This window comes from Clupea harengus, chromosome 20 (genome assembly GCF_900700415.2).
Source record: "Clupea harengus chromosome 20, Ch_v2.0.2, whole genome shotgun sequence".
Lineage (NCBI taxonomy): Eukaryota > Metazoa > Chordata > Actinopteri > Clupeiformes > Clupeidae > Clupea > Clupea harengus.
In genome coordinates this window covers 1,889,621-1,900,473 of record NC_045171.1, presented here as the reverse complement: position 1 = coordinate 1,900,473, position 10,853 = coordinate 1,889,621, and the positions used below count along the sequence as shown (strand labels likewise).

General features: G+C 51.2%; 2 protein-coding genes across 5 annotated transcripts in view; both read left to right on the top strand.

Annotated features, from left to right (window-relative positions):
• Nucleotides 1–2,365, top strand: part of LOC105911070 (centromere protein F-like) — a 15,302-nt gene extending 12,937 nt beyond the window's left edge. For all 4 annotated transcript variants that reach the window (XM_042702774.1, XM_042702775.1, XM_042702773.1 and 1 more), the window contains 3 exons: nt 473–595; nt 1,919–2,054; nt 2,217–2,365. In XM_042702774.1, coding sequence (XP_042558708.1) covers nt 473–595; nt 1,919–2,054; nt 2,217–2,356 — 399 coding nt within the window. In that variant the 3' untranslated portion in view covers nt 2,357–2,365. The remainder of the gene's footprint in view (nt 1–472; nt 596–1,918; nt 2,055–2,216) is intronic.
• LOC105911795 (protein MLP1 homolog) lies at nt 2,356–8,550 on the top strand. The gene is made up of 6 exons (XM_042702772.1): nt 2,356–5,385; nt 5,608–5,831; nt 6,087–6,207; nt 6,411–7,323; nt 7,576–7,702; nt 8,143–8,550. The coding sequence occupies exons 1-5, from the start codon at nt 2,986–2,988 to the stop codon at nt 7,689–7,691; spliced, it is 3,774 nt and encodes a 1,257-aa protein (XP_042558706.1). The 5' UTR covers nt 2,356–2,985; the 3' UTR covers nt 7,692–7,702; nt 8,143–8,550.
• Nucleotides 8,551–10,853: the final 2,303 nt, after the last annotated feature.

Below are 10,853 nucleotides of genomic sequence, written 5' to 3'. Positions count from 1 at the left end.
TAGTATGTTGTTTGGAGTCGGGTGCCATTTTAACATGATTATTGCATGAGCGGCGACACGTTGTGTGTGTGTGTGTGTGTGTCCTTGCAGTGAGTCACATGTGAGTGCTGAAGCATGTGCAGGTCAGCCCTGTGTCCTCTCATTTCACACCGGGGGCCGCGTCTGAAGCTCTCACAGTGCAGAACGAATGCCACGTTAAAACTGCATGGGGTTTCTGCTGCTGCTGCTGCTGCTTGGCATGAGTCCGCTGAGCTGGACTCCCAAGACTCCCTCAGCTTCCACTCTCTCATCCCTTATTCCAGTCTTCATTCCAGACGTCCTTTGATGCACTCCTGCTGTCCTGCCTCCTCCGCTGTCCCCTTTCCCTTCCGCCCTTCCTCCCCTAAATCCTCAACCCTGCACTCCTCCTCCTCCTCCCTTGTGTTCTGGCTCTCACTCAGTCCACTTCCTCTGTGTGTGTGTGTGTATACAGCTGGCCCTGCAGAAGAAAGCTGTGGAGTGTGAGCTGGAGACTGCCAAAGGGACACTCAAGGGCACCGAGTCTGAGCTCCAGGAGACCAAGAAGAAAGAGGCCCAGACACAGGCCAAGCTAACGGTATGACGCCAACACTGTCAAGGCCATTTTACATCGATGTCCAAACTGCACTTTAAAACATGTATACACACACACACACACACACACACACACACACACACGTCACATGTACGTTCTTGGGTCTTAGAACCTAGTCCATTAAATATGACATCATTGCTAATCGGGAAAGCTAGACCTGGTTGCCCAAGCCTGTGTCCAGTGAGGAAACTCAGTAGCTGAACCACTCGGGGTGCCTGTGGGGAATCTGCAGTGTGTCCACACCCTCTCAGGACAGATGGGAACTCTATGGTGGCTTGCAGTGTGTCCACACCCTCTCAGCACAGATGGGAACTCTATGGTGGCTTGCAGTGTGTCCACACCCTCTCAGCACAGATGGGAACTCTATGGTGGCTTGCAGTGTGTCCACACCCTCTCAGCACAGATGGGAACTCTATGGTCCCCCTGGAAACACAGCTCCTCTGATGTTTCATTGTTACTGTTGAGGCATACAGCTCTGCACCGACCCGCTGTTTACACTCTCGGTTTGGCCGTGTCTAGACATCATCATCAATTATTGATGCTCTGCGCACTGATGGATAAGCTCATTAAATTATTAAGCAGTGCTGATGAGGTTCTTTGTCTATAGGTCACATTATGTGATTGTTTGTTTGAAATTGGGCCAGCACAGGTCATTGAGTGAATTAGGTCATAATGGTTACAGTCATTACCAAATACACTTACAGCTGTTGAAGATGATCAGAACAGATGCTGATCCAAAGGACTGCCTGTTCAGACCTGATACTCACCATACTCACTCATACTCATGAGACTCACCCCGCAGACCATCTCTTCACCCTGCTACCCTCTGGCAGGCGCTACCGGGCCACTACAGCCCGCACCTCCAGACGGCAGAACAGTTTCATCCCCAGGGCCATCACCGAACTAAATAATCACACAACCCTCCTACCCTCCACCCAGCACAACTGCACTTTTTTTTTAGTGGTTGCACAAACAAATTTCGTTGTGTATCTAATGCACAATGGGGGCGACAGTGGTACAGTGGTAGAGAAGTCGTTTAGTAATCAGAAGGTTGCTAGTTCGATTCCCTGTCGAAGCGTCCTTGAGCAAGACACTGAACCCCTAATTGCTCCTGATGTGCAGTGTGCCATCAGTGTAAATGTAAAATATAAAAAATGTGTATACATTGTAAGTCGCACATATGTAAGTCGCTTTGGATAAAAGCGTCTGCTAAATGACTAAATGTAAATGTAAACAATGACAAATACAGTCTATTCTATTCTATTCTATTCTTAGTTGTAAGTCCTTTGTGTGTTTGGCCTGCAGGAGGCGCTGAGAGACAGTGAGAGCCTCTCCGTGACCGTTGAGCAGCTAACGAGAAAGGAGAGGAGCCTGGGAGAGGAGGTGAAGAAACTGTCAGAGGAGCTGGCTGACGCGCTACGCCGCCTTAAAGAACTGCAAGGTGAGTGTTTGAGTGCGCCCTCTGCTGGCCATACACAACTATTACATTTTGAACTCCTCGTGGTAACTTCACAAAGATGAGCAATTGCTTATGTTATAGAAAATAATGAGTTCCAGTTCAGTCGTAACAGCTATTTCTGTTTTTGACTTCTGTCCCTTCCAGACCAACCCCCTGCTCCTGCTACACTTCTAGTGTCCCCCCAGTACTCTTCCTGTGGCGGCGAGAGTTTCAGCCCAGCTCCTCCCCAAGCACAAACCCATAAAAAGAAAGCACTCAAAGTGGACAGACCCAAGAGGAGGTGAACCAGAGGGCAAAGTATCCCTCGGACAGGGAGCCGGGCGAGGGCATCGACTCTGAACACATCAGGGACTTTGGCTCAGAGCAGCCTGCACAACTAAAGGGAAAGGCCAAGAGGAAGAAAGCGAGACGGCGGGACGGAGATGCAGACCTGAAGGATGAAGCCGAAGAGGCTCTGTCTTCCGTCCTGGAGGATGAAGATGAGGCCAGCTGTGACGAGGGAGAGACCGATCAGCTTTGCCCAAAATCACAGTCGACTGAAGCCCTTTGCAGCAGTTTGCAAGAACTTTCCCGAAGCAAACCCACTCACCGATCACCTAGCCACAGTCCCAGCCGCGGAGTCGGGCCGGTGGACCTGAAACGGGAGAATGCGACGCTCCGCGACGAGCTCCAGGACACCAAGCAGGAGCTGCAGCGTCGCCTGGACGACCTGGAGAGCCAGCGACGCGCTGAGACGGAGGCCCGCACCAAGCTGAAGCAGCTGGGCCGCAAGCACTCCACCCAGACGGAGCAGCTCCGCCACAAGGCCCAGGAACAGCAGGAGGAGAGGCAGCGCCTGGACAAACAGCTGGAGGAGCAGATCAAGGAGAGCGCCAGGCTGAAGGAGGCGTTGACCGCGCTGGAGGGCCGTGCGATGGAGAGCCAGAAGGAGAGGAAGGCGGAGGCCGAGGACGAGCGAAGGGAGTGCGACGGGCTGAGGGAGGCCCTGTCGGAGATGGAGAGCAAGGGCTGCGAGCTGCAGGAGGAGAGCGCCCGGATGAAGGAGGACCTGGAGGCCCTGAGGGTGGAGCTGTCCCAGGAGCGCGAGGACCGTGAGAAGGGCCGTGAGGAGGAGCGGCAGGGCAAGGAGGAGGGACTGGGGACGGAGGACCTGCTGACCAAGGTGGCAGAACTGGAGGGGGAGCTGGAGGAGCTCAGAAAAGCTCCAAAGGAGAACCTCCCGTTGAAATATTTACCGCTCAACTGCAGCTGCGACAACAAAGCCATGGTCTTCAACGACGAGGACATTATCCCATCCCCTGTTGACCATGTCTCCTTCTGCCAAGCTGTCAACCTGCAGAACACCATGGTCTCCCAAGAAGCATCCACCAAGAGCCTCATCACTGACCTGGGAGCCTCCAAGAAGCTGGTCGAACACTCCAGAAATGAGAAGGAAGCCAGGAGCTCCAGCCTGGCCCAGGACGTGGCGTGCCTGAGGGACGAGTGTGACTCTCTGCGTGCGGAGCGGGACCTGGAGGCCGGCAAGGCCAAGGCGGCCCAGAACCGGCTGGAGGTCCTTCAGAAGCAGGTGACCAGTCAGACTAAGCAGCTGACGCAGGCCTTCGAGAACCAGAGCAGCCACATTGAGGGTCTGCTGCTGGAGCTGCAGCAGCGAGATACCGCCCTCCAGAGGCAGCAAGAGGAACTGCACCTTTGCCAAGAGGAAATGTCTCTGCTTAGAGCAGCTAAGGAGATGGTGGAGACAGAGCTTACAAAAGAGGTGTCTGCCAGTTCAGATGTTGCCAAAGAGGTTTCTGCCAGTTCAGATGATGTCACTGAAGATAAAAATAAGCCTGAAGCACTCTGTGATAGAATGGAAAATACTAAAGCCAAAACACTAGATAGAGAGACTGAAGACTTGTCCATCAAGAACGCCTCAATCACTTCCTCCCACATTGAACCCCAAGCTGGAGAGCAGCCGAATGAGGTGATATCGAGTAACACTAGTAATGTTCCATTACAGACTAATGTCCGTGACGTAAGCCTGACAGATGTTCTGTCTGGCCCGCCGGAGTGTGCAATCGCAACCTCTGGAAGCACAGTTGCCCTTGTGGAAGTTTCTGGAAACTCGAATGAAAAGAGCTCAGTGCACGCTGACCCCACTGTTCAGAGAAGCCGTAGTGAAGTGCCACTGGAGCCTCGAGACCGCCGACATGAGAGTCCAGCTGCTGCATTTGCTAGCGAACAGATGGAGCAATCCCACAATTCCACACTCCAGCCGAGCCCCACAGATGTCCTTGCCCGTGACGTGAAAACTGTGACGAAGGTAGCCGAAGAGTTACTGGAGAGCCAGAGGGAGGTCGACCTGCTCAGGACCCAGAATGCCCAGCTGACTCAGAAGTTGAAGGAAGCATCAGTGGAGGCAACGCAGTCGGTCCGCATGGAGAATGAGCAGCTAAGATCCAGGCTGAAGCTGTTGGAGACGGCCAGCGTCCACATCCAGGACTGTTTGCCCACAGATGGAGAGGATGGCGGTGCTTTGCGACTGTGCGCTGAAGGCCAAGGGGATCTGTTTATCAAAGCCTCTGTTCCCTCAGTTCAGCCTGTTCCACTGCAGTCAGAGGCCACTGCAGAAACGGAGGCCGCTACAGAAAAGATAGCCGCTGCAGAAACGGAGGCCACTGCAGAAACGGAGGCCGCTGCAGAAAGAAGCAGTGAGGATATACCTCATGGAGAGGCTGAAAACTCAGAGGAGAGTGTTCCCTCAGTTCAGCCTGTTCCACAGCAGTCAGAGGCCACTGCAAAAACGGAGGCCACTGCAGAAAGAAGCAGTGAGGATACACCTCATCGAGAGGCCGCTGCAGAAACGGAGGCCGCTGTGAAGAGAAGCAGTGAGGATACACCTCATCGAGAGGCCGCTGTGGAGAGAAGCAGTGAGGATACACCTCATGATGAGGCCGCTGTGGACAGAAGCAGTGAGGATACACCTCATCGAGAGGCCGCTGTGGAGAGAAGCAGTGAGGATACACCTCATCGAGAGGCCGCTGTGGAGAGAAGCAGTGAGGATACACCTCATGATGAGGCCGCTGTGGAGAGTAGCAGTGAGGATACACCTCATGATGAGGCCGCTGTGGAGAGAAGCAGTGAGGATACACCTCATGATGAGGCCGCTGTGGAGAGTAGCAGTGAGGATACACCTCATGATGAGGCCGCTGTGGAGAGAAGCAGTGAGGATACACCTCATGATGAGGCCGCTGTGGAGAGAAGCAGTGAGGATACACCTCATCGAGAGGAGACTTCCCCCCACTCAAACATAACCTCGCATGAGCAACAGGTATAGAACACTAACAGATTATAGAAGTAGTATTTTATTTACTCAGTCATGAACTCCAAACACTTGATTTTGTGTGTGTCTATTAAAAGCCTTGCTCTGAGACTAAGTGTGCTGAAATGGGGAGCTCTCAGCTGATGCCCATGTCTGTGATGGATGGATGGGTGTGTTTTCGTGTTCCGTCCGTGACTCATCCTGTTTGTGTTTATGCTCCGTCCTCTCCAGCTGCAGGCCCTGCTCTCAGAGCTGCAGCGGCTGACCGAGGAGAATGGGCGGCAGGCCGAGGAGCTGGAGCTGTGGAGGGTCACGTCCCAAGAGCCCCCGGAGTTGTTGCCAGGGCCAACGGCTGGTCACCATGGGGACGGTGACAGCATAGTGCTGGTGCGGGAAGACCATATCCTCCTCTCCTGCGGAGCAAACAGGATGGGAGGACAGATCCTGGAAACGAGGTACTGCATCACATTCCCATCACTCGGTGGAAAATAAATACATGACAATTAGCAAATGATAATGCATTCTGTATTTACATTTTTCTCCCTTTTAAAGTGCCAGGGACTTGAGATTAATTATAGGGTGGCATAGAGTGGCAGTTGATGCCCACCTGTGTAAACACGGATGCGCCCTGATTGATGTCTACTCATAAGTGCCAGTGGCTGACTGTAAACCCCATTCCCTCATCTCAACTGCCCTCTGGCTGTGCCCAGGTCTGAGATACACCACCATCAGTCAGAAGAGGCGAGCCATCACCCCAGCAGTGCCACCACACAACCCCAGCAGCACACTCCTGCGCCACCCAGAGAAGAGGTTGAATATGCATCTTTAAAGGTTCGTTACAAGTTGGCACTAAGCATGTATGTTACATTAATTCACACTTCACTGGCCTCCTTACATATCTTTTAATCAATATATGTTCCTCGGACTCCAGTTAAATAGTCTTCATTTCTTTTATATGACTTATTATTTTTGGGTTGGATTATAAAACGTCGGTGTGTGTCTCTTCTAAATACCAACCACACATGGTGTTCCAGAGCTCTGAGTGTGAAGATGGAGCGCCGACACATGAGGTGAGCTCACGGCGAGGAGTGGAACCGATGACCAACGCCCCGCCGGGCAGCGCCGGTGATTTATGGGCCCAGACCGCTGGCACTGACCCCGCGGGAGGTGATAACACTACAGAACCACCGCAAGACTCGCTCACTGAAACCAAAACAGTCGGACAAGCTGATAAAGAGTATCAGTTGGCAGGACCTCACACTCCCAGAGCCAGTGCCAAAGCCAACAGTCTCCCGGCCGCAGCTAGTCGGGAGCGGATCGCGGTCGCGGTCACGGTCACGGTCACGGAAGCTTTTGAAGACGCCGTGCCACAGACCAGAGCGGGCGACTCCGGGACGGACGTGGCCCACGCTGAGAGGGAGTCCCTGAGAGCCTCAGCTGATGGGGGGGTGGGGAGTGCGTCAGCGATGCCGTGTGAAATGTGCCCTACGGAAACACACCAGCGCAGCACCGAGGGTGCCGGGGAGAACTTCAGACCACCAGAGGCCAGTAGGGCTGGAGCTGAAGGTCGTCCGGAGGTCATGGGCTTTGAGAGCGCGCAGGTCGGTAGGGGGGTGAAGAGCGCGGCCACTCAGACGGATGAGACCGCAGAGAGCGCGGAGAACACTCCTCATCGTCACCAGAAGGGGGCAGTCCTGGACGCTGGCACACAGACCGACGGAGGAGAGGAAGAGGAAGAGGAGGAGGAAGATGAACTGACCGACTCGCCGTGCCCCTCGCCAGAGCAGGCGGCGGAGTGCGAGAAGCTTCTGCGGTCCAGCTCGTTCCCCATCCCGGCCAACCCGGCACACCTGGCCGAGCGCATCCGGCGCAACCGCAGCCGCATGTCGGCCGCTTACGACGACACCGAGTACGAGCCCTACGGTCTGCCTGAGGTCGTCATGAAAGGTCAGTCAGTCCTCCCAGTACCAGTCTCACTGCACAAATGACAGAAAATATTTGTGTTTACAAATAGATGTGTTGGAAATTGTTTTGAGAAATGTGCTTGTGTCTGTTTCCTTTGCCCTCTCTCCCTCTCTCTCCCTCCCTCTCCCCCTCTCCCTCTCTCTCTCTCTCTCCTTCTCTCTCTCTTTCTCTCTCTCTCCCCCTTCTCCCTCCCTCTCCCTCTCGCTCTCGCTCTCTCTCTCCTCCTCTCTGTAGGTTTTGCTGATATCCCCAGTGGCCCTGCCTGCCCCTATGTGCTCAGGAGGGGTCTGCTGGGAACCCCAGCCGTGCCTCTCCCAGTGCGGGAAGAGGACAGTAAGCTGGACCCCTAAAGCCCACAGAAGTAGGTGACGCACGCTTGCACACAAACACTCACTCACTCACATTCACTCACACAAACACTCACTCACTCACTCACTCACATTCACTCACACAAACACTCACTCACTCACTCACATTCACTCACACAAACACTCACTCACTCACTCACATTCACTCACACAAACACTCACTCACTCACATTCACTCACACAAACACTCACTCACTCACTCACATTCACTCACACAAACACTCACTCACTCACATTCACTCACACAAACACTCACTCACTCACATTCACTCACTTACATTCAGTTTCTCTCTCTCTCTCTGAATGCATTGTGGTCTGTCCAAATGTTCCCACTGTTGAATGCTCCTCTGCTAACCATGTGGGATCTCCAAATTCACGGCATTTGTCTGTTGTGTGTCTGCAGGTTGTGTGTCTGCAGGTTGTGTGTCTGCAGGTTGTGTGTCTGCAGGTTGTGGCCGTCTCCTGTCTTGGTTGAAGCAGGCAGCACAACTACACCAGCTCTGCTATGCTATGAAGAAGACACCCCATTTTGCCTGCCAGCTGCTCTGACATGTTTTTCACTCAAGTGTGTGTGGAGTTCTAAATGGATACGGGTGTTGATGTGGGACCAAGAACCCAGTGGGATGATTGAGCGCCTTTATGACCTTATTTTTATATTCCTGGGGACACTAACCTTGGGAGACAGACTGTATATGTGCTTTAGCCGAGGAGGGAATATCCTGCTTTAAAGAAACAAAACTTGAATTTGTGAATAGCCTTATTTATAGATCACACTGCCATAGATGAATACATGCGAGTGAGTTTGCGTGCTGGAAGTGTGTTTTTTTTTTGTGTGTGTGTGTGTGTGTGTGTGTGTGTGTGTGTGTGTGTGTGTGTGTGTGTGTGTGTGTGTGTGTGTGTGTGAGTGTGAGTTTGCGTGCTGGAAGTGTGTGTGTGTGTGTGTGTGTGTGTTTGCGCGAGATAGATAGATAGAGAGAGAGAGTGTGAGTGAGTGTGTGTGTGTGTGTGTGTGCGAGCGAGCGAGCGAGCGAGAGAGATAGAGAGAGAGAGTGTGAGTGTGTGTGTGTGCATGCGCGTCTGTGTTTTCTGTCTATGACTCAAACCAACCTGAGCCTTTTTCCTCTCCATGTATGGTTATCCACCATGAAGTGCTTTTTCTCTCTCTCTCTCTCTCGCTTTATGTATCTCTCTCTCTCTCTCTCCATCCCACCATTAATTTCGTTTTCTCTTCACTCCTTTCTTTTGTACATTACTATAATATTTCAACAGTTTCTCATTTTGAGTTTATAACAGCACACTGCATCACACTGCCTGTTTAGTAATAAGTGTTATGTCTGTAATTGTTTTGTATAAAGTGCCTGTACATGATTAGCTCTCTACTTTTTTATCAGATTAATATATTAAGTTGATATTAATCGTTTAGTTTTGTCAATATGTTCCTGGTTTGGAATGTTTTTGTTTTTGTTGATAGGTTTGTTTGTGTTCCAGCCTGTTTCCTTGGGTGTCTGTAGAAGTAGCTTGTTTTTTTATCATTATTTGATTGCATTTTGAAAGCCTTAAAGGGCGGCGGCGGCATGGCGTGGTCTTTCTTGTAGGACTATTTAAAGGGAAGTTTGTAGATCTTGCACAGATAAACAGTGTGGGTGGGTGGGTTGGACACAGTGATTTAGTAGCAGCACCTGCTGCAGCTACATTGAGCTGTTTTCAGCTTTACAAGCACTCATATGTTAAGCTAATGTACACACACTAAGGTACCTAGAGAATTTCCCCAGCACATAGTTATTCTTGCTGCCTCCTACAGCAACTACTGTAGAAAGGACCCTTTTCCACAGCCTAAATAGACCATCAAGCTGTCAAGTGAACTGCTACAGCATGCTCATTTCATTTCAGATGAAGTCCAAGAATTAGCTTCATGAAACTTTGAATGCAAACAAAATATTCAGATCTCTATGACCCCCCCCCCCCCCCCATCATATTTTTGTTGTACTAATTGTACTCAGACTGTGATCCACTGTGAATCGGTTCCCTGTTTTATGTCACATTAATGTGGTGCTGATTGTGCCTGCTTTGATGCTTTCAATCATTAGCTGACTGGAATAAAATGGTTGCCTTGAATATTTGCCTTTGGTTTGTCATCTCTTGGTGTGCTGGTGGGGTTGATAGAGGAGATAGATAGATAGATGGATGGATGGATGGATGGATAGATAGATAGATAGGTAGATATATACTTTATTAATCCCGTGGGGAAATTCAGGTATCTTGCAGCTCACATGGTGACAATAAGTACAGACAATACGATACAAACAGACAATACGATACAATACGGTTATGTACAGTGTAAGATGTATAGTGCAAAATAGTGTAGAGTCACATAGTTGGAAGTTATGGAAAAGATGCAGACAACATGTATGGCTTTCAGTGTTCTTTTTGGTTGTTTAATAATCAGTACTTCAGATTGGTGGGTTATCCATCCGGCCTGTATTCATGAATTACTGCCAGACAAGCATAAATCCCTGGGCTGTCCGTGGAGGTGAGTATCTTGAATCATCATCTGTGTATATTTATAGTTATAGTTTAGAGTTTCTGTGGGAATGTGAGTGAGTATATGTTAACTTGTCAGACAGCATTCCTGATTCATTTGTGTGATTGCATGGCTCCTGACCAAAGATGGGAATATGCCTCACAAAGCTGAACTTGGTGTAAAGGAGATTGTCATAGAGGGGATACAAAACCAGAAGGAGAGGGGGATGGATGTGAGTGGAGACCCCCAGCCAAGTCAACATGTGGAGACCCCCAGCCAAGTCAACATGTGTAAACTGATGTCCTGGACCCCTCCTGCACACCCAGCCTAAAGGGACCGTCAGACAAACTCGAGGCTTTGCAACTAAGCCTGGAGTTGGAATGTGTGTTTGCGCTTTGCTTTGACGCAGACGTGCACAAAGTTCTGCTTTTTCTCCTCCTCCCAGAACATGTTCACATCTCTGTTGACCTCCACTGTAGGAGCTCGCTCTGCCCCCGGCCCCCCCCCCCCCGCCCCCTGCCTGGGGAACGGGAAACACCTTCCTACACCACACTCCCGTACAGCACAGAGGGGGGACTACCACACTCCCACACAGCACACACTCCCACCTCACACAGCACAGA